A 25,095-nucleotide genomic window follows, 5' to 3' on the forward strand; every position below is an offset into this window, starting at 1 on the left:
AATGATTTAAACAGCTAATTTATAGACATTTTACAATTACAATTCTGTTAACAATGCTCTCACGCTCAACGTGTGGCTTTTATTTTGAAATGTTAAAATTTAGTTGCATCCCTCGCGTTTCGCTTCACACTTCTGTGAAGAAGACTCGAGTAAACGCTAGCAATTCATCTCGATGCCATTAGTAAATAAACGCAGAGCACATCCACAGTTTCATTTACAGTTTCTAGGTAGGTGACTATGACCAATTTGCGCTTTTACTATTTAAGTAAATCTAGACATTCAGGGTTTTTATTTGTCCAGACCAACACAGCATGAAGGCCACATGTTTCTATGCCATGCTGTAATATTGTTTCCAGTTATGTATATTCTAGCAAGGTGCCAAGATGTGGTTTGTGTGCATGTTGATGTATTTCAAAGCATAACAGTTGCCCTGAGAGCCGCTATATTCTTTGTAGTCCACATGCTCACCTCTTAACTGTAACGTTAGTTCTTAAACAAATGTATATTTTTCTTTATTCAGTTGACAGAATCGCCAGAGGTTTATATCCACCATGTCAAAGGCAACCAAACGCAAGCACGTAGTCAAAGAAGTTCTGGAGGACTATGTCACACCCACTAAAGACCAGGATATCATGAGGGTACAATAACAGTTTTTGAGATCTGTAAGGCTGTGAGAACTCAGTATTCTCATTATACCATGATACTAATAATTCTACATCACCTTCACATCACAGGTCTTGGGAAGTAATGGCAATAACCTCCATGAAGCTGTGACTGGCAGTGGCGAGCGCTTCCTTGTCAGTATGCCTACTAAATTCCGCAAGAACATCTGGATCAAACGAGGTGAGTTTGTTTTACCTCATGGATATATAACGAATTTAAAGACATTAAATGTTTTTTCTGTTTGTTAGGAGACTTTGTCATTGTTGATCCCATTAAAGAAGGAGGGAAGGTGAAAGGAGAAATAAGCTTCATACTTTACAGGGACCATATTCAGAACCTGAGAAAACTTGGTGTCTGGTAAGGCCATGTCTTTTTTTAAGTTGTTCTAAACCTGTAGGAGTTTCTTTATTCTTTTGAACACAAAAGAAGATATTTTGAAGAATTAAAAAATATATATATACTGTGGAAGACGTCCATGGGGACCAGAAACATTTTGGTTGCCAGCATTCTTAAAAATATTTCTGTTCCACAGAAGAAACAGGCTGAGGATGAGTAAATGATAACAGTTGTGTAAACTATCCCTTTAAACCTAATCCTGAAATATGTATCTTTTTTTATGAAAGTTCAGTTTTAATTAAAAATCCATTGTGTCTCAAGAAAACAAAATTGAAATGTGTTTAGTAGACAGCATTTTCATTCTTCACACAGGCCAGAAGGATTCCAGGAGGATCGCACATCCAGTGAGAGGAACGAGGGAACACCGAAAGAAAGAAGTGAAAGAAAAACAGAGGAGGAGGAGGGTGACAGCGAGTCTGAGGATGACTACAGCGATCTTTTTGTAAACACCAATCGTGCCACTGTTCTCTACAGTGAGAGTGAGGAAGAGACTGATGAAGGTGACGATAATGAAGAGGAGGGAGAAGATGAAGGAAGAGCATAAAACTGCAAATGATACTGGAAAGTGCTTCCACCACAGCATGACCAAGAAGAGTTTTATATGAGTCTTAATCGGGCTTAAAAACCTGGGAAAAACTACAGTGATGCCTGAGACTGAGCTAATTTTGCATTGAATGATTTCTCTCTGATGACTTTCAGAAGTTTCTGCTTTAGTTTAATTTGTTTCAAATCTCAAACACATTTTGTTTCATTAAAAGAAACGTATATTATAATTCTTGTAAATACGGTGTTGTAATAAACTTTTTGTACACTTGTTGTTTGAGCTGGTTTATTACTCAAAGTAGTACATTTACATTAACTCACTGAAGTCAGATTTCAAATCATAACTAAGACAAAGTCAGCATGAAATGAATTTCTCATTTTCATTTTTAATTGGTCTTTCTCTGGGTTTCTGTGTGTATTAAAAAGTACCACAGAACACTTCCACAAATCAAATGAATGCCCTAAAAGGGTCATAAATTGAAACAAATTCTTAAAAGTGTGAAGTTAAGGCATTAAATGTAGCATGCACCACAAAATTTTTACATCAATTTAAATATCTAAATATACTTAAATCGAGATTATTCTACTTGGTGCAAAATGAAGATATGAAGTTTAGTTTCTGACAAATCTAACCAAATTAAGTTTGAATTTGCTTAAAACAAGATTTTAGACGATGTAGATTTAAACGTTTAGACATCTGTACTTGACAAGACAAAAACTGAGCAAGAACATCACTTTTTTGCTATCTTTAAATACTCTAGTTATTGGGAGCAGCGGAAGTCGTTGATCAGTTCTATTTTAAATGTTCAAGTTTTTCCATTTACAACTCATTGTGTGCTCCATATTGATAGTGTTCCCTTAAATTTATTCCTTAAATTTTCTTTACTTGGTCTTAAAAAAGGTCTTTAAAAAGTCTTACATTTACATCACAAAACCTGCAGAAACCCCGTTTATAAAACCTTTAGGCAGTTATTGCAGCAAAATGTGAAAGTCAGGAATATTCAAAACAATTTTATACAAAATACTTTGCAATGCATAACACCAGTTTTCAAGTGTTCAGTAAGAATGAGTACTTGCTTTAACTAAAATAAAAGTTCAGTCTGAACTCAATCAGGGCTAAGTTTGACTCTCAGAGTTGCATTTCTGCATTCAGGGCTGGGTGCCGACGTTTCGTTCCAAAGTTGAATCATCTCAGCTGGGCTTCGCTTGTGCACCAGGAGGATGGTGTGATTCGCACAGGGTTTCTTGGGCTCATCTTTGGGGAAGTCAAAGGTGAGGAAGGCAGGGTGGTTGATAGGGTAAACTCCAAGTCTCAGAAGACACATGCCCAGGTAGACATCGTCAATGGGGAACAGATGAACCCTTTGTGACACCTCCAAAAGCCTATGAGCCAGAGAACCAGAGTAAAGCACCCCTCCTCCACCAGGGTATGATGGGTACAGCCCTTGATAGAAACTCTCCGGGATGTAGTACTTAGTCCTATTAGAGCGTATAGGTGCTGCATTGCTTAACACATCCCCCACAACAAACGTCTCCATTTTATTTGCCTGCCTGGATCCATTTGAGGAGCCTTCGTCTGCCTCCTCAGCCAGCAGATAGTCTAGGACAGCAGGTGTCCTCACAAATACATCATTATCGCCCTTAAAAATGAAATGGGCATGCGGGCATCGCCTTGAGAACCAGTCCCAGAACAGCACGTCCTTCAAGGTGAGGTTGAAGAAGGTGTCCATGAAGTCCCACTGGATGATATCACCATATTTCTCACTCTCTAAGTGCAATTTCTCTTCAATATGCAAGTCTTTGGACTTCCCCAGAAGGAAGACCCTGCGGACGAGCCTTTGCCTCCCACCTAGTGTTTTTATATTTCCTGAACGCCCCCATGTTGCTCTTATGGCTTCCCTGTTCTCAAAGTTTGCAGTCTGAGTTTTGATGGCCATGAGCAATGTTGGTGCCCCTTTCTTTGCTTGAGCATCACAAACATCTAAAGGATCTAAGATCAGTGGATAGTCTCGACAGTGCATGGTGGCTACAAAATTCTTCATCTGGATTGGTAGTTTGGCGTAGTCTGGCATTATATTGTTAATCTCATAATTTGGAGAATATCTATCTCCAGTCCTTCTGGACATTTCTGTTTTGTAAGAAATACTGGATGGGTTTTCAGCCAGATGAGACCTTAGGATGGGGTTATACTAGCGGTCCGTCATGTACTGGAGGGTGTTCCACAGACCGCCTCTGTCTAGCACGCTTCTCCAGAAGGATTTCGTAGGATGAGGAGCCAGATCTCTGGAGTGTTTGAGACCACTGGCGGTAAAGTGTTTCGGCAGCACAGAATGACCAACATGTGCACCACGGGGTGCCCCATGTTTCATGACATAGCACAAAGTAATTGAGACATAGATGTAGACTGGGAGCAGCAATATGCATGGCAAACAAAAGAACATAAACTGCTGGCAGTATTGACGCAGGTATGGTAAAGCCATAAACTGAGGAAAGAAAGATTAAGAACGTTAAATAGATAGTCAAATCTGACCCTGGACCACAAAACAGTCTTAAATCGCTGGTGTATATTTGTAGCAATAGCCAAACATACATTGTATGGGTCAAAATTAATGATTTTTCTTTTATGCCAAAAATCATCAGGACATTAAGTAAAGATCATGTTCCATGAAGATATTTTGTAAATTTCCTACCATGAATATATCAAAACTTAATTTTTGATTTGTAGTATGCATTGCTGACTGCTGAGAACTTCATTTGGACAACTTAAAGGAGATTTTCTCAATATTTATAATTTTTTTGCACCCTCAGATTACAGATTTTCAAATAGTTGTATCTCGGCCAAATATTGACCTATCCTAACAAACCATACAGCAATGGAAAGCTTATTTATTCAACTTTCAAAGGATGTATAAATATCAATTTTGATTGACAATTATGACTGGTTTTGTGGTCCACGGTCACAAATGTGATGGTTTTTTTCTCAATCACTAGTTCACAGGCATCACTGGTGTAATTAAAGATCATTTAGACCAGGGCTGTCCAAACTCAGTCCTGGAGGGCCGGTGTCCTGCAGAGTTTAGCTCCAACTCACCTCAACACACCTGCATGGTAGTTTCCAGTATGCCTAGTAAGACCTTGATTAGCTGCTTCAGGTGTGTTTAATTAGGGTTGGAGCTAAACTCTGCAGGACACCGGCCCTTCAGGACCGAGTTTGGACAGCCCTGATTTAGACAAAGACAAAAATCGTCAAAAATTCCCCATCAAAACCCTAGTTTTCACCAAAATGGAATGGTGCGTTTTTGTTATCGCATATTATATTATTTACATTTACATAAATCCATGCATTTACATACAATTATTCAGCATAAAATATATTAGCCTATAGTCGACTACATAAATAATAATAATAATAATAAAGTTTATTATAAAAGTATCTAAGTTTTAAAATTGTAGATAAAAAAAAACTTTAATTTAAAACTATTGCCTATTAACGAAACAACTCACAAGGTGAGACTTGCTAACGTTACTCTAAAAAGCACAGCAGAAATCGTTTTCTCTCTTTGTGATTATTTTACTGTTCCAAAAACGAAATGAAAAGAAAACTGCTATTACTAAACTACTAAATCGCTTTAAACTTACCATGTTTTCCTGGTGATGTATTTTATGATGAATTTCGATACATTCACATCGCAATTCCCATAATGTTCGCGGAAACTAAAAGACAAAGATATGTGGAAACGTCTTATTACAAAACAAACCAACAAATATGTTTTTAAAAGTAAATTGACATTCCCTTGTTGCTCGTGGACTGTGGAATCTGTTGAACAGATGGAAACAAAATAATAAAAAAAGAATAAAATAAAATAAATGTCTATCTTTTAACCTAAGAACCTTTTTGAGAACAACCTCCACATGCAACATCAGGCTGTTATCCCTTTTTTGTCCAGTGCTTTTGTATATTGTGGTTTCACTCACTCAAATACTTCTTGTGTGACAAGTATGGTAAGTTGTCACCATATATTGCATTGCCACATGAAAGCGTCACAGATAACAAGTCACTCCCCTCAGGGAGTAAGATCAGATGATCTGCACTACAAAACAATATCAGTATCACTGTTGATGTTGATTAGAATCTGGATTTTAGAATAAAATATTTTCATCAGTGTGATGATGATATTAATATGAGCTCACCAGACCTTTTGTATGGAATCAATCATGGGTAAAGCACTCTCATCTTCTCCCCAGGCAGCTCACCCACAAACTCATTGTCTTCAGGCTGCTTGCTGATAAATGTATTTCATACCGAGCATTTTTTTTAATTCTGTCACCACTAGAAGGACTAATCCTTGACAGAGTCTTGGTGGGACAAGTCGAGCCGGTTAAGTAGGGGTTACAGAACTTTGCTTTCCTCTCTTGCTTCATATTATATATATGTTTTTAACATCTAAGTAATATTACTATTGAAAGTTGCATCGAAAGTACACTGAAAAAACTATTGTAAATGTAGAAATTGCTAGAAAATGTCACAATCAATTACAAAGAAACAGTAAGTAACACTGAAATAAAGTTACATTCGGACGCAGAAGAACATGTAGAAAACATTGTGTGTTTTCTTATAAAATTTACTTCAATAATCTGTTTTATTTAATATTCCCAAAAAAGTCAAATAAAATAAAATAAAAAATCAAAGATAAATATTTCACGATTTATATGTTGGAAAACAATTTTATTTATTTAAAAAATATATATTTTGGTAACACTTTACTTTGGTAATAAGTTCACATTAACTGCCATTAGTTAACTGCATTATAGTTAACATGAACTAACAATGAAAAATACTTCCAAAGTGTTTATTAACCTTACTTAGGTTAATTTCAACATTTACTAATACATTTTTAAAATCAAAAGTTGTATCTGCTAACATTATATAAAGTGAGGTAATATTAACGATTAACATTTAATGAATGTTAACAAAGCTTAAGTACTCCAATAAGTGTTTTGCTCACTGATAATTAACTTTAGTCAATGCAGTAACTGATGTTACTTAATGTGGCCTTAATGTAAAATGTTACCCATACTTTTCCTCTAAAATGTCTCATTGTCATCCATAACTTCATGTAAGTGTATTCTTTGCATGTGTTCAATGCATTCATCTGATGTCAAATGTTTTTGCGAATTATTTTCAATAAATGCTCTTTTTGGACTGAGGACTTCACAGTACTTTTCAAGCACTTTTATCTCTAAAATTTAAGGAAAATTTGATTCCTCAAAATGTTATCCATACCTGTACACACCATAGAGACAGATGAGGACGCATATCGTCTAATATTAAAATGAGTTGTTGATCAATATAAGTTTTTCAAAGGCTGGTTGTCAAGTTTTTACCTCCAGTCTCCATTAAAATTGAACATTTGGTTACATCCTTGATAAAACTCAGTCAAAGTTCTGTCAAAGAACGAAGGAACTGTTGACATATATATCACTCCAAGAAACAGACATAAATCCTGATGAATTCATTTTTTAAAATGGTAGGAATTAAGATTTATTTTTTTTCTCCATATGAACAAGTGGTTTGATTTTATTTTATTTTTTAACAAGTACTATTTTTTGAGAAAACTTGCAAAAATTTCTAGCATATTCCAAGTCAAGAATGAACATGAAAAAGGGGATTTATTGCTGAATGTCAAATGAAAACTACACTTTCACCGTGTGAATACGACTCAGTTGCTGCGGTTACCATGCACCCATCTATCTGAACCACAAGAACATGCAGAGGGAGGGACGCCTTCACAGGCAGAGAGGAAGAACAGAAGAAACAGAAAGAGAAAGACAGGAAGAAAATCAATTGGTGAGACGAGCGGTGCTTTAAACGACTGTGTGCACACAGAATGAATCTTGAGCATGTGTGTGTGTGTGTGTGTGTGAGTGAGTGAGTGTGTGCATCTGCATGTGTGTCTAAGTGTAAGTGTGCGGGTGGCGGGTTTGTCTTTTCAGATGTAGTTGTAGGTTGCTGGGCTCTGGAAGTAGGGGTTTACACTTTAGAATCCACCTAAAGTAGCACGTCTAGTAGCCGAACACCCATTGCTTCGAGCAAGTCTCCAACTTGCATACAGATGTGTCAAAAAAAGAGAGCGCGGACTGGGAACGACCCCACTGAAACAAAACGAAGGAAAGCCAACAAAACATGGAGCATTCGCAGATAAACACATCTGGTCGTATCGTTCTTCATCGTCTTCCCAGCATGATGCAGACACGACGGGCATTAATGGATCTGTTTTATGGGCAATGCAGTTTTCGATGAAAAGTCCTGAGACACAGTGCGGCTTAAAGCTGCTGGCATAGGAATGGGAACGTGTGGGAGAGAGATGTAGGTCCGTGTAGGCTAGAATCAGGCTGGATTGGTTCCTCCGCAGGCCAATGACTACACAAGGAAGGAAGGTTACAGTGCAATGAGCTCGTGTCACCACTAGGGGTCCGGTTTAACCCTTTAGCGTTAACCCAGAGCTCTCTTTCGACAAAGCCAACATCCTAAAAAGAGTACAAGCATACCTATACACACACAGGCGCACATCGAAACTCACAACACGCACACGCGCTCGAAACGCTAACCTGAAGACGAACACAACGCGAACGCACGAACGAAATGCGTTCTCGCACGAAACTGCGTACACAAAGACACGTACATATACACTGAGGTTCAACGATACTCTCACGCACACGGACAGAAGTGTAAACACATTCATTGGACGCACAGACCACCGTTTTGAAAACCCTGAACACCAGGGCCGATACTGCGACCCAGCGTCATGCCCTGTGAACTCCTGCGTACCTCTGTTTCAATGGAAACAATATGCGACAACCAGTTGAGAGAAAGGAAAACGTTGAACGTAGAAACCAAAGACGAATGCAAACGGCGCTCAGATGCGCGAATGATTCGGCATCCGATGCAATATAACGTCGGTTATGTGTGCACGTGAATCCTAGTCATGTAAACAAACACCTTACACAGAAGTGATTCGATATTGCATGGTGTCTGAATAATATCACAGTTCAAATGGGGAGATCCTGAACAAACGAAACAAACGAACGAAGAAAAAAACTGAAAAACATGTCTATAAAACCCAAGAGTCTGTTTTTAAGAAAGGCTACAAAACTTCAACTGAACCTCCCTCGTCGGCAAACAGCAAAAGGCACCACAATATTATTCTATTTCTAACTCGTGAAAAAATTGGCACGTAATTCTTCTTCGTAATGCTGTAAATCAAAAAAAGGAATTACATATAAATAGTTTTCCCCCTATAAAAAAAGTCTTTGCTGCTAGCTAGTAGACAATTTTTGCTGAAATGAAAATAAATATTTCATTTGTTTAGAATATCTGTCTGTTATATAAAATAAAAAATATTTCTCATAGGTGCAGGTCTATAGCATATCATTTGTTTTGCGCGCCTACGCAAGTTCGTTCGTCCTTGCTCTCGTCGTTCTTTTTTAAAGGGGTGCATTGTCCGGTCTGGACCGTGACTGCGACAGTTTGTTGGCCTGCACGTTTCCCCGGGAGCCCGAGCGTCCCGTGTTGGTGAAAGTCCGTGTGTCGTTGGGTCGGTAGATGGTAGCCGGTTCGGTGGCGTTCATGTTCTGCATACTGAGAAACGGCGTGCTCTCGCCGTGGCCGAGGTCGCCGACCTCATCGTCCTCCCACTCGCTGTCCGACAGGCAGCTTTGAGAGCTGTAGTTCCTGGGGCCCGGCGTGCGCTGCGACACGTGGCCGTTGAGCCGCGACCTCCTGTGCCAACGGCGGCCATTGCTGCTCTTCTTCGGCTGCTCTCGGGAGGACATGTACTCCTGTGTGGTCTCGTAATCCTCATCGTCCACGAAGCGGTACGGGCTGGACGGAAGGGAGCCCGTGCTCTCCGCCGCGTAATACGGGCGTCGGGATCGCTGGTAGTGGTGCAGGAGGGGTTGGTCGTCATCGGGCGAGTAGGCTGCCATGGCGATGGCCGAGGCGGCGGGCGGCAGGCAGAGGGCATGGGTGGCGTTGGGCGTGGTGATCTGAAAGGTAGGTACCTGCGGGGGCAGTGAGGAGTGAAAGTCCACCGGCGATAGACGCGCTGGCGTGGTCAGAGCAGACACGTACCTGCGAAGATGCAGAAAAACATGGGGTGAGACACAGGACAGAAAAATCTTTTAAATACACATTACCTTTAATAAATTCAGGGTCAGTGAGAAGACTCTTATGCTCAGCAAAGCTGCATTCATCTAATCAAAATTATTCCAGTGAAAATTAAATATTTTTACAGTTTAAAATAACATGTTATGTTGAAAACAACTGTTGCTTAATATGTGACAAACATCATTTTTTATACTTTGATGAATAAAAAGTTAAATAATTTGAATAGAAATATTTTGTATTTCTTATTATCAATGCTGAAAAAAGCTGTGCTGCTTGGTATTTTTAGAAATGGTGATACATTTCAGGATTCTTCGATGCATATAATGTTCAAAAGAACAGCATTTATTTGAAATAGAAATCTTTTTTAAAAAGTATTAATTTCTTTAAAAAAATTTAAAAATCGTATTGACCTTAAACATTTGAATGGTAGTGTGCTGCATGTTATAATTTATATGAATATTAGCACATTCAGATCAATATTTATGGAATAAAAAAATTGTTTTTGAATCAATGATTTATGATGAATCAACCAGTTATAATGACATTATATCTAAACTACACTAAATACTAAAAAATCTTAGAAAACAGTTGAAAAAAAATTATGCTATTATGCATTATTTTATCTCGCAAAAGCATTTAACTAAATATTTTCCCACAAAAATTAAATTTGATATACTGAATCAGCCTGTTTACATCAACCATCCAACCAAAACAGCTCATGAAAATGAATCTGACTTCTACTTTAGAGAGAAAAGATAGTGTAGAAAAAGCAGAGCAGTAGTGTTTTGTTGCATTACACTGCTACCTGTTGGAAAAAACTAGGAAAAATGTTTTGAAAGGAGGTACATTTAATCATTTAGCAGATGCTTTTATCCAAAGCAACAAAGGAGGAACATGACAAGGTAAGTTAAGCTACTGTCAACGCTACAGAACATATCTGAGATCTGCTTATATTGTACAATGGTTCAACACCAAATATCAAATTCCTGATCAAATAAAGCTTACAAACTTATTTAACCAACAGGACAATCAGCATACTTTCATTTGACCACAAATATACTCAGTGTCTTTTATCTGTGAAGGTGAACACTTCTTATCTGCTGCAGTCGTTTCCTTTTTCACTCACCTGTCACTGTGAGGTGAGTCCCGCAGGGAGTCGTAAGAGTCTCCGTACTGTAGGGGGCACTGTGTAGTGCCAGAATACCCACAGTATGCTGCTCGGCGGGCACGAGCCTCCATACAGGCCGGGCTGCTGCATTTACTGGTGGCAACAGAGGAAGAGAGTGCCCCCGACTGGCAGTCAGAATGTATGCTGTCCGTCCTCTCCATACTCCATGTGCGCTCCTCGTGCCTGACAGGTGGGAACAACACGGGGGGGTTTCAAGATGGCGGAGTGAGTGGTAGCACTTTTGCAGGCTCCGGTAAAAAGTTTATTTTTAGTCCTTGAAATGTGATAAACTAGTGTAACAACCTCTTTACTAAACAGATATTTAACGTAGTGGCAACATTTTATTTGTTTTTTGGAATCATGTCCGACCACAACTACAATTTGGCTGCTCTCCACGAGGCATGTGACGATTTGGACATTGAGGGAGAAATGGAAGCAGAGCAACATTCATCCAAAGAAGACAAAATTAACAAAGAACATACGCCGATAAAACAGCCAAATCCAAAGAAACAGAGAAAACAAAGTGAAATTGAGGACGTGAATACTGGCGCTGCAATTCTTCATGCAGTACAAGCTCTGACCAGAAAAATGGACGAGCAGACAGAACTTTTGAAAAGTTTCGACAGACGTATTGAAGCTAACACAACCGCAAACAAAAAAAACCGAGAAGAAATCTGCGCGCTTCAAAAACAAATAGGAGGCCTTCAGAGAGAAAACAGCTTGTTAAAAGAAGCATGTGCAGAGCAAACCCGATATAAAAGAAGGTGGAATCTGAGGATGATTGGTCTCCCTGAAAAGGATGGAGAGGACACGAGAGAAGTTGTCATCGGGATACTGACAAGAGTTGTTCCAATGTCTGTGGAGCGGCTGCGAGACACCGTAGACACCGTTCACCGGCTGGGAAGGAAAGGCGATGCCGCTACCTCAAATAACACACCGAGAGCGATCATCATTCAGTTCGGGATGAGAACGGTGCGGGATGATGTTTGGAAGAAGTCGAAGGATGCGAGAGTGTGTAGAGACATGCACATACGTTTCAAAGAAGACTTCTCGAAAGAAGACCGGGAGGCGCGTGCAAAGCTGTGGCCTCTGGTCCAAGAAGCCAGAAAGACGGGTAAAAGGGCATTCTTAAAGGAAGGATATGCGCTGATCGATAACCGGAGAGTGGACCCCAATTGATCACTTGTTTTGCTTTCATTTGAATGGCTGTCAGAAACTCAGCCTGCACTCACGTTTGACTGAGAAATTTATTTTTTATTGTTGGTTGACATAAATGCTCCAATATGTAAGTATCAACACTACCCGCACTTTGTTTGTTAATGCATCACTGAACATTCGGGGTTGAATAAGTCGATGTTATGATCGGAGCATGATAACCTACGTTGATGACTCCAAATTTTTATTTTTTTATTTTTATTTTTTTGCACGCCAGCATATGGCAGATACTGATTGTTTACTTTGAATACCTGTTAAATGTTTTTAAAGCTGGTCATAATGTGAGAATTTTATTTAATTTTTATTTTTTTATTTTATTTATTATTATATTTTTTTTGGTAGTCTACTAACAATAGCTTTATGGCTGCCAAAATTAAGAAAAACACAACAAAGAAGACGAAGTTGATTCCATATCTAAATAGACCTTTGTTACAATAGCTGGTCGGTTTGTAGTTTTCCTTTATTTCCTCTATAGTGTATAGAGGATTAGTTACACTAAACATGTAGATTTAGGACTAATGACTCATTCCTGCGCATCGTTAATACTCTTTTGCGCACTGTTTATAGGTTATCTACTATCACCTAAATGTTTTCCTTTATTTCTTTAAATACTAGGGGGTTGAAAGATAATGTAAAACGTAAGGCTATTTTTCTTTTCTGTAAGGAGCAAAGGGCTAATTGTGTTTTTTTGCAAGAAACCCACTCAGATGAAGCTGACATCAAATTTTGGAAGTTGCAATGGGGAGACTCTATCTTTTTCAGTCATGGAACATCACGCTCGGCAGGAGTTATGATTTTGTTAAATAGATTTCCTGGGAAAATTATTGACCATAAAAGTGACCCTACCGGCTATTGGATAATGGTCGCAACAGAAATTAATGGTATAAATTACATTTTATTATGTGTGTATGGTTATAACAAAAGACCACAGAACAAAAATCTCTTCTCATATTTAAGTAAGTGCTTAGAAGAATGGAAAATGCTTTTTTCAACGGATAGAGTAATAATTGGGGGAGATTTTAACTTGGCCCCTGATCTTTGGTTAGACCGCCTACCATCAAAAAGACACTGCCACACATTTGACGAAACAATAGCTGAATTAATCACAAAGGCTAATTTAATAGATTATTGGAGAATGAAAAACCCAACCAGAAAACAATTTACCTGGTTTAACTCATCTAATAATGGCCAGTGCTCAAGATTGGATTATTGGTTAATCTCAGACAATTTAATTAATGAGGTAAATAGATGTGAAATTTCAGCATCACCCCTAACTGATCATTGTGTAATATCTCTGACACTTTCTACAGGTAGAAGAGAGAATTGCATAAACCCCATATGGAAATTCAATAATACCCTCTTGGAAGATACTGAGTTTTGTTATGAAGTTAAACAACTGGTTAAAGAAGTAGGTGAATTGGAAGTGTGTTTTCTGAGTGAATGGGAATGGTTCAAATTTAAAGTGAAGCAGATAGCTATTAAGAGAAGTAAGCAATTATCAACACTTAAAAAGATAAGACAAAGGGACATCACCAGTCACATTAATAGGTTGTGCTGTAAAAATGATTTGACACTGGAAGAGCAGACTGAATTAAACAATCTACAGTCCCATCTTGATAATATATATCTGGAAAAGGCCAGGGGAGCATTTATTCGTTCAAGGGCTCGTTGGATCGAAGAAGGGGAAAAAAACTCTTCCTATTTTTTTAGTCTGGAAAAACAAAGACAGACGAAGAAAAAAATTCGGAAGTTAAATATAAATGATGTTATTGTTGAAAATCAAGAACAAGTAAATGAAAAAATTAAAGCTTTTTATAGTAATTTGTATAAATCCCTTTTTTCTAAAGAAGATTGTTGTTTTTTCTTAAATAGGATTCAGGGGTTTAAAAAGACAATGGATGATAATTTTAAACAGTCTATGGAAGATGAGCTAAGAATTGAGGAACTAGACTTGGCAGTTCGACAGATGTCTAAGGGGAAATCACCTGGAATAGATGGGATAACTGTGGAGTTTTTACTTTTCTTTTGGAGTGATATCAGGGAAATGCTCTATAATGCCTATTTAGATTGTATCTCAAAAGGTAATCTTTCTCCCACTATGAAACATGGTCTCATCACTCTAATTCCCAAACCCAACAAAGATAATCTGTTATTGGATAATTGGAGACCAATTACCTTGTTATGTAACGATTATAAATTATTGGCACTTGTCTATGCTAATCGTCTGAATGAGGGATTATCACATATTATTGATGAGTGTCAATCAGCTTTCATGAGGGGTAGAAATATACATAATCATACCAGATTGCTTCTTGACATGCTTGATTATCGAGATCTCATTGATACAGATGCCTTTATTTTATTTCTCGATTTTTACAAGGCATTTGACACTGTTGAACATGCCTTTTTATTTGAAGTCTTAGGTTTTTTAGGTTTTGGGAACAATTTTTGTAAAATAATTAAGATGTTTTATACTGACATATATAGTTCTGTGTCCCTGAATCCTGGTATGACTCCTAGGTTTGAGGTGCTCCGCGGTATTAGACAAGGGTGCCCGATTTCTCCCAAACTGTTTATTCTAGCCACCCAATCACTTATCATGTGCATTAATCACAACCCCGATTTGCATGGGATCTCTATATTTGACAAAGAATTTAAAATTAGTCAGTTTGCAGATGACACAGCAATCCTTTTAAAGAATAAATTCATGGTTGATGTTGCCCTTGATTCAGTCTCGATGTTCTCTAAAGCGTCAGGATTAACTCTCAATGTTAAAAAATGTGAGCTACTTCCCATTCACTCGTCATCGGATTCCATCATCTCTTCAATCGAGGTTAAATCTGAAGTGAAATATCTAGGAATAGTTTTATCTAAAAATGCTATCAGAAGGGAAGATGTTAATTTTTCTGACCGATTAATAGATATGAAGAAATCTTTGAGTCGATGGCTTACCAGAGACCTCACTATCTTTGGTAGAGTTACTCTATCTAAAGCAGAAGGTATTTCCAAAGTAATTTATCCGTGTCACTCCCTGTATGTTTCTTCCGGTAATATAAAGAAAGTCAACTCAATTATTTTCCAATTCCTGTGGAAAAATAAAACCCATTATATAAGGAAATCTCAGCTGGTTAAAGAGTATGATATGGGTGGTATCAAAGCCTTGGACTTTGAATCAATGTTTGGGACCTTTAAGATTAACTGGTTGAGAACATATCTATCACAATCAGATTCTATGTGGTTTCACATTCCTAGACATCTATTTAAAAAAGTAGGAGGGCTTGATTTTCTTTTGCAATGTGATTTTGAGGTGACCAAAATTCCTGTTAAATTATCAAACTTCCACAAACAAATTCTCCAATATTGGAAAATGATATTCACCCATAACTTTTCTCCACATGGATCCACCTTATGGAACAATAGGGTCATTATTATCAACAGAAAATCATTGTTCAGGTATGATTGGTATGAAAATGGCGTTGTGTTTGTGAATGATATTATAGATGATAATGGCAACTTCTTTGAATATAAAGCTTTCTTAGACAAATATAATTTAAAATGTACGAATAGAGAATACAGCAAGATCTGTAAAGCAATACCTGTACCATTATTACAGTTAATTCAAAGCACATTGTTATATTCAATAGTAAGACCCTTACCAACTTTACCAAATTTAGTTATTAATGACTGTAGTTTAGTTGACTATAAATGTAATAATAAATATATTAATGGTGTTTTGAAATCTAAATTGTTTTTTGATTATAACAGAGGATTGTGTGTACAGGTTCCGAATATGCTTGCATTGTCCATAGAAAAAACACATTTTAAATTCATCAAATGGCCCATTTCCCCAAAAGTCAAAGAAACTCACTTTAAAATAATTCATAAGATATATCCGGTTGCTGATTTTCTTAGAAAAAGATTCAAATTTGTTGTAGACCCCTGTGTTTTTTGTGAGATGGCTGATGAGACTCTGGAACACATGTTTTTCCTTTGCCCCGTGGTCAATAGTTTTTGGTCAGAGTTACATAATTGGCTGTCACTTAAGATTGATAATATCCCTAACCTCACCTTGTCACACATCCTCTTTTATATGGATAATGTAGATTCATCAGTATCAGATTTAGTCAATATGATTATTCTTATGGGTAAATATCATATTCATTGCAGTAAGTGGAGATGTTCTAAGCCTTCCTTTGTTTGGTTTATAAATGATTTTAAATTGTTTTTTACCTCACTGAAAAAGATCAAATCTACTAAAATTGCAAGGAAAATGTGTAGTGACATATCTAGGAAACTACTGTTTTGATTAATCTCCCCTTGTGTGTGTGTGCAGCTCCAAATGGTAATTTTCTTTTCTTTAGCCTTTTTGCCTGTGACTTGTCTATTTTGAAGTAGCTCCCCCTTGTTCTTTTGTTTTCTGTTGTTTTCTGCTTGGTTAGTACTGTTTGTATAGTGACAACATTTGTATATTGGTATGTATATTCTCTTTCCCCTACGAGAGTTTTGTATGTTGTTGTTTTTGTCAATAAAAAAAAAAAAAAAAAAAAAAAAAAAAAAAAAAAAAAAAAAAAAAAAAAAAAAAAAGGTGGGAACAACACAAAGGGAAGTAGAAAATATGTGAGAAAAAAAAAAACAAATAAAAATAAAAGGTATAAAAAGTTAAGTAAGATTTTTTTTTATTTTAAAGAGATTTATGGCTTTATTCAGGATGCAATAAATTGGTTAAAATTGGCAGTAAAGACATATCTCTTTTTTAACTCTTTGATCAAAGTATATGAAAAAAAATGCTCTTCACAAAAAAATTTTCACACAATTTTTTAGCAACTGTTTTTAACATGAATTATTATAAGAAATAACTGTTTTCTATTTTAGCAGCAAATAATATATTACAATGATTTCTGAAGGATCATGTGAAAATTCAGCTTTTGCAAAATACATTTTGAAATATATTTAGAAAATTAAAAACAGTTATGTTAAATTGTATATGTGACTATTTTTTAGTATTTTTGAACAAATAAATGCACCTAAATTATGTGTGTGTCTTTGTACATAATAAGTATATTAATTATTATTATTTAAACAAAAACGTTTATTTTGGATGTGATTAATCGTTGCCCATATATATATATAAATATATATACACTGTATAGACAGACAGATAGATAGATAGATAGATAGATAGATAGATAGATAGATAGATAGATGTAAATATATGTATATTTGAGATTGGAAAAATATTTGGGGTCCGATGGAAAAATAGATACATGTAAATAGTTTTGTCTAGTTAGGTTAGTAAATGAACAGCTAAATAGACAGATGGACAGAGGATATATCAAGTCAAGGATCTATATATGGATATATTGGCAGATGAATCAGTCAGGGAAGAGTCAGTACCGGTGACTGGAAGCGTGAGAAGCTGTGGAGGTGTGGTGGGATCGTGACGACATTCGGCTGCCCGAGAAATTGCCTGATGTCTCTGTTCCATGTCGTACTACTCGCTCAGTTGCTGGGACATTCTTAGATATATACTGAAATATAAAGAGTAGCATGAGATTGTGTCATTTTCACACCTGAATCCTAACCTAAATTTAATTACATTTGAAGAATGCTTAGTTGTCAATGTGAGCACCACAGGAAGCAGTTTATCACAATAATGTAATCAATTGCGAATTACTTCTGAATTGCTGTAACATCCAGAAGATACCACACTGCAGTTCACATAATCTTTAAGAACTTTCAATCTAATCTAATCAAACAAACAAACAAACCCAAATCGATGATTTACTCCAAAAGTACCAAAAGCAACATTAAAGGGGTCATATGAGTTTTCCTTTCTCTTTGGAGTTGCAAAGACTAAAGTCTCAAAACCAAAGAGATATTCTTTATAAAATTTAAGACTCGAACACGCCCTCCTAAAACGGCTCATTTAAACACGCCCCCCACATGTCTACGTCACGGTGTGGGAAGATTTACAAAACACCACCCAAATGTATACACAAAGAAAGGGGGCGTGATTTTTATTCTGGCTGTAGCATTATTCCTGCCGCCGGCGCCATGTCGTGGCGACGCTGTTTCGTTGTGAAAGCGAAACTACTGTGTTTGGGCTTCCAAAAGAGGACACAACTAGAAATCAGTGGTTAAGCTGTATTTACAACACTGTTCCAGAACAGTTCAACCCAAATATTAGTTTGTGCAGCGCATTTTACAGAGGACTATTTCCTAAACCTGGAAGAGTAGCCTACAATGCTGGCTTGCACAAAGGCTGTTTCTATAAAGTGGGGCAATTCCAACTATGCAAGAACAGTACATTTTCTTATTTAAAGAATTTGCTACTGACTATTCAAACGTGAGTTTTGAGCAGTGTAGAGTAGTGCTTGTTGTTTGTCGTTTCTCCGATCACAAATGCAGACATGGTAATGTTTATTAAAAAGACAGTGTAAGTCATTATAATTAGTAATTATGTCCCCACTGGATGCAACAAATGCCTCGTTTATAATGGGTTTTGTGTTTTTGTTGTCGTTGCGCCGGGACACGGCATCACAATACGGTGAGGGGCGTAACATTTCCGTTTCACGCTTGAGGTATTCGGTCAATCACAATGCACTGGATTGCTGGCCAATCAGAGCACGCCTCGCTTCTCAGAACAATGAGCTTTGTAAAAATGTATGCGTTTCAGAAAGGTGGAGCATAGAGGAGCAACAATAATGTACAGTATGTGGAAAATAATGTGTTTTTTTTAACCTAAAACCGCATAAACATATTGCATTACACCAAATACACAAAATAATGTTCTTTTTAGTAACGTCATATGACCCCTTTAAATGCTTTTTAAGGCAATCTGCCTGTGAACACTTTTTTAACTGGAATGCTTTATCATGCCTTCGATGACTAAATCTTCAGAATATGCAAAAGATATATCATCATGAGAGGCAGGCAACTCACATCCACCATGGGGATTTCCTCAGGGCCGGGGCCGGGATGGTTGGGTCCGTTGGCCAGCATGCGGTTCGGATGCTCTGCACACATGTTCTGGTGCAGGTGGTTATGCAACTTCTTTCTTTGTTTCCTGAAGAAAGATCCAATCTCAAATCTTATCTTTGACTTATACAATGACAGCAAATACTCTAATATTTAAAACAGAAAATGACCAAGTATCTACAGACAAGATGTACTAACCTGCTGATCGCTAAAGTGAAACATACAAAAGTTACTTTGATTTGGTGTAGATTAGGGCTAGATGGCATGACCATATATACATATATTGTTTTAATGATAGGAATAATATTATCATTTAGTTTGTATCCAGTAGAAAATATAAAATTAATTCATTATAATAATTGTAACAATAATTAGTTCTTTGAATTACTGAAAAATAGTCATTGCCATGGTCATATAATTAAATTTAATTTGGTTTGATTTTTTTGTTGTTGTTTCCAGCTAAATTGCTTTTTTTCTTTTTAAATAAATTATATATCAGCAATGTATGTACACTACTGTTCAAAGGTTTGGGGTATCTTATTCTCACCAAGGCTACATTTATGTGATCAAAAATACAGTAAAAATAATGATGTTGTCAAATATTATTGCAATTTAAAATAATGATTTTCTATTTAAATATATTATAAAATGTCATTTATTCCTGTGATGCAAAGCTAAATTTTCAGCATCATTACTCCAGTCTTCAGTGTCACATGATCCCTTACGAATCATTCTAAAAAAATAATTCTGCTGATTTGCTGCTCAAGAAATATTTCTTATTGTAAATACTGAAAATGGTTGAGCTGCTTAACTTTTTGTGTGTGTGGAAACCCTGGTAATATTTTTCAGAATTATTTGATGAATAGAAAAGTTCAAAATAACAGCATTTATTTGAAATATAAATATTATAAATGTCGTTAATATCACATTTGATCAGTGTAATGCATCCTTGCTGAATAAAATTATTAATTTAATAAAAAAAAAATTAAATAAAAAAAATTATACTGACCCCAAACTTTTAAACACAAGTATTATAAAAAGATATAGTGATATAAATTTCCTCACAAAGCAAATTTTGCTTATACCACCCAAAGGGTGTAATGCTTTTTTTTTTTTTGGTATGCTTTTAATTTAATGTGTGAATGTGCACAGCTCTTTCTGGCGATCGCTAGAGTTCCCGGGGCTTACTTGGTTTTGCAGTATGCCACCACACACACGATGCCAACCACCAGCAGTGCCACGCAGATGCCAGTTATCGTCAGCACACGTTTTTGGTACAGCTCCTCAGCCTCTGAAGGAATGAGAGCCATGGACAAGCACACACATATACACAGACATACACAGAGACAAACACACATGTACACGACGACCATTGAACACAAAGACACACATACATACAAAACACACAACCGCTGCATCAGTGGAAGCCTTTAAACCAAGTCAAAACTAATTCATTCGGCCTAAAACATTTTCTAACTTCAGTCTATATTTCATGTTATAGTTGTAAACAGCCATATTTGTCACTTCTAAACAGATTTCTTTAGTTAAAGGGACAGTACACCTAAAAATGAATATTCCGTCATTATTAACTAACCCTCATGTTGCTGCAAACCTGAATGATTTTATTTCTCCTGTGGAACCAAAAAGGAGACGTTTAAAGCTTTAAGTCCAAGCTACAATTTCCAATTAATGAAAATGAATGGGGACTGGGACTGTCAAGCAAGATTGTCAGTGAATAATAACATCTGAAGCTATCAAGCAACTTGGAAAATATTGCACAAGACATATGAATGACTTTATGCTTTCATGGTGCTTTTTTGTCCTTTTTAGAGATTGAGAGCCCCATGGAAGAAAATATGGAAGAAATGTATGGAAGAAAGCTACTTGGACCCCGATATGCAAATGTAATAGGCCTATATATGTCATGTACATGTATATTCATCCTGTCAATGCATGTAAATGCAAGCAAATATAAAAGACAGACATGTATTTAAAAAAAAAAAAAAAGTATTTTTTTTACATATATGATGTATATGCATATATAAATAAAATGTACTGTTGACATATATGGTTGCCACATATTATACTAAATAAAAAATCATCATATAGTATTATGTACATATGAACATATACAAATTTCACTATGGGGATTTTATATATGTTATAATCTTGCATCACGTTTGTGAAAATTATATATCACCTTATAGGTAACATATCGATATCATAATATCATATATATTGATACATTTCCAGCCATTTTGCTAAACATCTCATTTTGTGTTTCACGGGAAAAAAAAAGTCAAACAGGTTTAGAATGACATGAGGGTGAGTAAACAATGATTGTCATTTTTTGGGTGAACTCTGCCTTTAAACCTATAATCGTTATTTTTAATGGGCGCAGACGTGCATCAGATGTCATTTTAAAAACACATTTCAGATGGCTGATATCAGGTGCTCGGCAGCATGGGAAGGGCACAGCTGTGGTGCTTTCGCTGTCTGTCAGGGTTTCACATAAAGCGTATTATGCTGAAACGGTGGGAGAACTTTTGGCTACCTCTAGGACTGAAACCATACTGTGCAACACTGGAAACTCACATTTTTTGGCTAGAAGTGTTTATAAAATGAAATCTCCGCCCCTCTGAAAGCCCATTACATGCATTATTCTATATATAAAATCCTATGACGTCTGAAGACAGAGCAGTCTGAGTTTATAAGTCTTGCGTAAAGCATGCCTGTAAAATAGAGTTAAAACATGCAAACTGCATTATAAGAGCTCTTTGGAGAGGGTTGTTCATAAAACCCGATTAAACTTCACAAGCAGTTTTATCGGAAATAAATGTGTTTAAAAATCAACATGAAATCAAAAATAACCCAATTACTTTCTTAATGCACATTCCGGTGAATGATTCATCAGTGCACATTATTGTGAAGTAATAAATTAATGTTTTATTTCTTCATATTTTTTTTTTTTTTTATTTAAATTATTTCATTAAACTTTTCAAGTTCACATTTAATTTCTTTTTATATACGTATATATTTTAATGAATTTTAAATGCTATTAATTATATATATATATATATATATATATATATATATATACATATATATAATTTCACATTTCACTCTGAAATATTACAGTACTAATTAAAAAGGGTTGCTAACACCATTTCATGTTGACTTTAAAACTGATTGGAGGGTAAAGAACATACATTTTGGCAAACGGCAAACCAAATGTTTGATGAGCAGGTTTTATGAAGACCATATATACAGATGCCTTGAACACATATTTTTATATCTGGGTCTGATTTTTGAAAACGAGAATATTCGAAAAATCCTCTGGGGTGCTGAACGTGGGCAGCAACAGAGGAAGCATATAGAACATGAAGGGAGGGAACGAGAAAACGGACGGGAGGAAGGAGAGAAGAGAATTGAGGGCCAAACAGAAGGGGGATGAGTGTGTAATAAAAGAGAAACGCGGGGGGGAGGGGGGGCGGTTGAGTCAGACACTGATATTGCATTGCATGCTTGTTACAGGAAACAGAGATCAGAGTACACAAAGAGAGAGAGAAAACGGAGAGCGAGATGTACCCAGACCATTGGCTAATGTACTCTAGTGGTGCAGACAAGAAGACAGAAGAAGAGATGGGCAACACTCATTTTACCCCTCACTCGGCTCCCTGACACATATGCTGTGTGTAAATAAAAGTTTTATTATTGTTTAATGCACTGCAAAAAAATACGGTTCTTAATTAGTATATTTGTGCTGTTTTCCATGAAAAAATATACAAAAATATTTTTTATGAAAAAATATCCTTAAAACAAGATAAATGCACTTGAGAAACAAAATTGCATGCTTTGAATAACTGAGGTTTTTTTTAATGTCTTGGAAAGAATTCTCTTATATATGCTCTTTAATTCTCTCTAATGCTTCTATTATTATTACTACATATAAAAATGTATATTCAAATAAAACAACTTACTTTAAATTATAATAATATTTTACAATATTATACCGTAAAAAATTAATCATGGGTCTTGTAATTGTCATTAAAAAAATGAAGGTGATAATTAAAAATAGTGAGTATATTTCATTAAAGAAATTGTGATTCAGTGTTGTATATAAAATATTGAAGACCTTTTACTAATAAAACCAAGAGATGTGTTTTCCTCATTTTTTTTAAAGGAAACTTAAGCAGTTTTGAGGCTTGAATTGAGGAACTGATTAAACTAAAAAAAATAAATTTTAGGAAAGAAGACTCCCTTTTTGTTTTAAGAGAATTAGCTCAATTTTGCAGTTTTATTTTAGAGGTGATTGTTACTTCCCAGCATGCTTTGCATATGGCTGGATATGGAGAGTAAATTTTGAAATGAAATGCTATGCATTTTTGAGTGAAGGGAAACATCTATTAATGTTTAATGTTCAGTTATGTTTGACATTTGAAAGAGTTTCTGTTACATTGACGTTTCCATTATACAGTGCAATCGTTACCATTGTGCAGAAGAGTAGAGCTTATGGTTATGGATACTGCCCCTCTAAGGCAATTAAGCCTTGTTCAATGAGCAATAGCTTTGCTAGTGCAGTACTTTCCAGTATTTCTCAAGTATTTTCCTACTTGAGCTGTTTGGCTGTATACAGTCTTTAAAATGTACAAAAGAACTAGAAGTCAAATACAAACAGTCCTCACTCAAAGACATCACAGACTTATGAAAATGAAAACCTCAGATAAACAACGTCACACGACATTATTTACTAAACAAAAATAAAACCAAGATGGAAAAGCCATGTGTGGCAAACTTAGGACACCCTATATGATTCAATTGCCTGTAGATCCACATTTAGCAGCAATACCCTGAAGTAATCATGTTCTGTATGACTTTATCAGTCTCTCGCGTCATTCTGGAGGAATTCTAGCCCAACTCTTCTTCATGGTCGACCCAAGGACTCTGAGGTGCCCAGGGCCTGTGGCTACAAAACAAGCCCCAAATCATCAGCCCTCCACCAGCATGTGTGACTTTTGGTATGAGGTGTTTGTGTTGAAATGCTCTTTAGTTTTTCACCTAACGTGGTGCTGTGCATTATGGTCAAACATCTCCACTTTGGTCTCATCTGTTCAAAGGATATTGTTCTAGAAATCTTATGGTTTGTTCAGATGCAACTTTGCAAACCTAAACTGTGCTGCCATGCTTTTTTAGAGAAGAGGCTTTCTTCTGGCAAGCCTTCCAAACATGCCATACTTATCCCATATTTTTCTAATTGTACTATCATGAATTCTATCATTTAACATGTTAACTGAGGCATGTAGAGTCTGTGGTGTAGTTCTTGGGTTGTCTGCCATTTCTCTGAGCGTTACATGGTCTGATCTTGGGGTCAATTTGCTGGGAGGTTTGGTGTCTGTTTGAACATCTTCCACTTGTGAATAAACTTCCACACTGCCTAATGATGGATTTCACATTGTTTGGAAATGGTGGTGTTACTCTTCCCAGATTAATGGCAGCAACAATTGCTTCTCTAAGATCTTTGCTGATGTCTTACCTCCTTGGCATTGTATTAACACCCACCTGAAGGCTCCAGACCAGAAAACTGTCAAAACTTCTGCTTTTATAGAGGTGCTCACACTTGCTGATAATCACTGCTATTTCCCCCCTTAACTCCTATGTTAACAGTAACTTTGTCACACATGGCGTTTCCATTTTGGCTTATTTAAAAAAAATAATAATAATAATGACATGGTGCAATATGTCATGTTGTTCATCTGAGGTTTATTTTCCAAATTTTAAGACCTGCCAAGGAACAGATTTATATATATATATATATATAGTTTATCTTAATGTTCTCCCCATAATAATTGCGAATTCATTCAAGATATATTCTCTAAAAAGAGAACCAGCCTTATTATCCTACACACAATTTTTCTTCTCAAGTATTTTCTTTTAAAGTAGTTTTATGTTAGGATATTTGACTGGA

General features: G+C 36.3%; 2 protein-coding genes and 1 pseudogene across 3 annotated transcripts in view; 1 reads left to right on the forward strand and 2 right to left on the reverse strand.

Annotated features, from left to right (window-relative positions):
- Nucleotides 1–107: 107 nt before the first annotated feature.
- On the forward strand, nucleotides 108–1,875 carry eif1ad (eukaryotic translation initiation factor 1A domain containing). Its single transcript, XM_079438088.1, has 5 exons — nucleotides 108–227; nucleotides 521–638; nucleotides 735–843; nucleotides 912–1,020; nucleotides 1,372–1,875. The coding sequence occupies exons 2-5, from the start codon at nucleotides 552–554 to the stop codon at nucleotides 1,601–1,603; spliced, it is 537 nt and encodes a 178-aa protein (XP_079294214.1). The 5' UTR covers nucleotides 108–227; nucleotides 521–551; the 3' UTR covers nucleotides 1,604–1,875.
- An 833-nt stretch (nucleotides 1,876–2,708) lies between these two features.
- LOC306883593 (N-acetyllactosaminide beta-1,3-N-acetylglucosaminyltransferase 2-like) lies at nucleotides 2,709–4,082 on the reverse strand (annotated as a pseudogene). Its single transcript has one exon. The product of its transcript is annotated as an N-acetyllactosaminide beta-1,3-N-acetylglucosaminyltransferase 2-like (transcript).
- A 5,005-nt stretch (nucleotides 4,083–9,087) lies between these two features.
- The window catches only part of LOC306883422 (pro-neuregulin-2, membrane-bound isoform-like), a gene marked incomplete at its 3' end in the record, with an annotated part of 75,731 nt that continues 59,723 nt past the window's right edge, over nucleotides 9,088–25,095 (reverse strand). Inside the window, exons 7-11 of the mRNA XM_079438670.1 lie at nucleotides 20,319–20,421; nucleotides 19,095–19,218; nucleotides 17,547–17,680; nucleotides 10,896–11,120; nucleotides 9,088–9,733 (exon numbers count right to left, since the gene is read on the reverse strand). Of these exons, the coding sequence (XP_079294796.1) occupies nucleotides 9,088–9,733; nucleotides 10,896–11,120; nucleotides 17,547–17,680; nucleotides 19,095–19,218; nucleotides 20,319–20,421 (1,232 nt within the window). The remainder of the gene's footprint in view (nucleotides 9,734–10,895; nucleotides 11,121–17,546; nucleotides 17,681–19,094; nucleotides 19,219–20,318; nucleotides 20,422–25,095) is intronic.

Source organism: Barbus barbus (genome assembly GCF_936440315.1).
Source record: "Barbus barbus genome assembly, chromosome: 17".
In the NCBI taxonomy this organism is placed as follows: domain Eukaryota; kingdom Metazoa; phylum Chordata; class Actinopteri; order Cypriniformes; family Cyprinidae; genus Barbus; species Barbus barbus.

Excerpts from the sequence above, each read along its gene's own strand:
- eif1ad (XM_079438088.1), top strand. The coding sequence starts at position 552 with ATGTCAAAGGCAACCAAACGCAAGCACGTAGTCAAAGAAGTTCTGGAG. Across the intron at positions 844-911 it reads GAACATCTGGATCAAACGAG|GAGACTTTGTCATTGTTGAT; the intron begins GTGAGTTTGTTT and ends TCTGTTTGTTAG. Across the intron at positions 1,021-1,371 it reads CTGAGAAAACTTGGTGTCTG|GCCAGAAGGATTCCAGGAGG; the intron begins GTAAGGCCATGT and ends TTCTTCACACAG.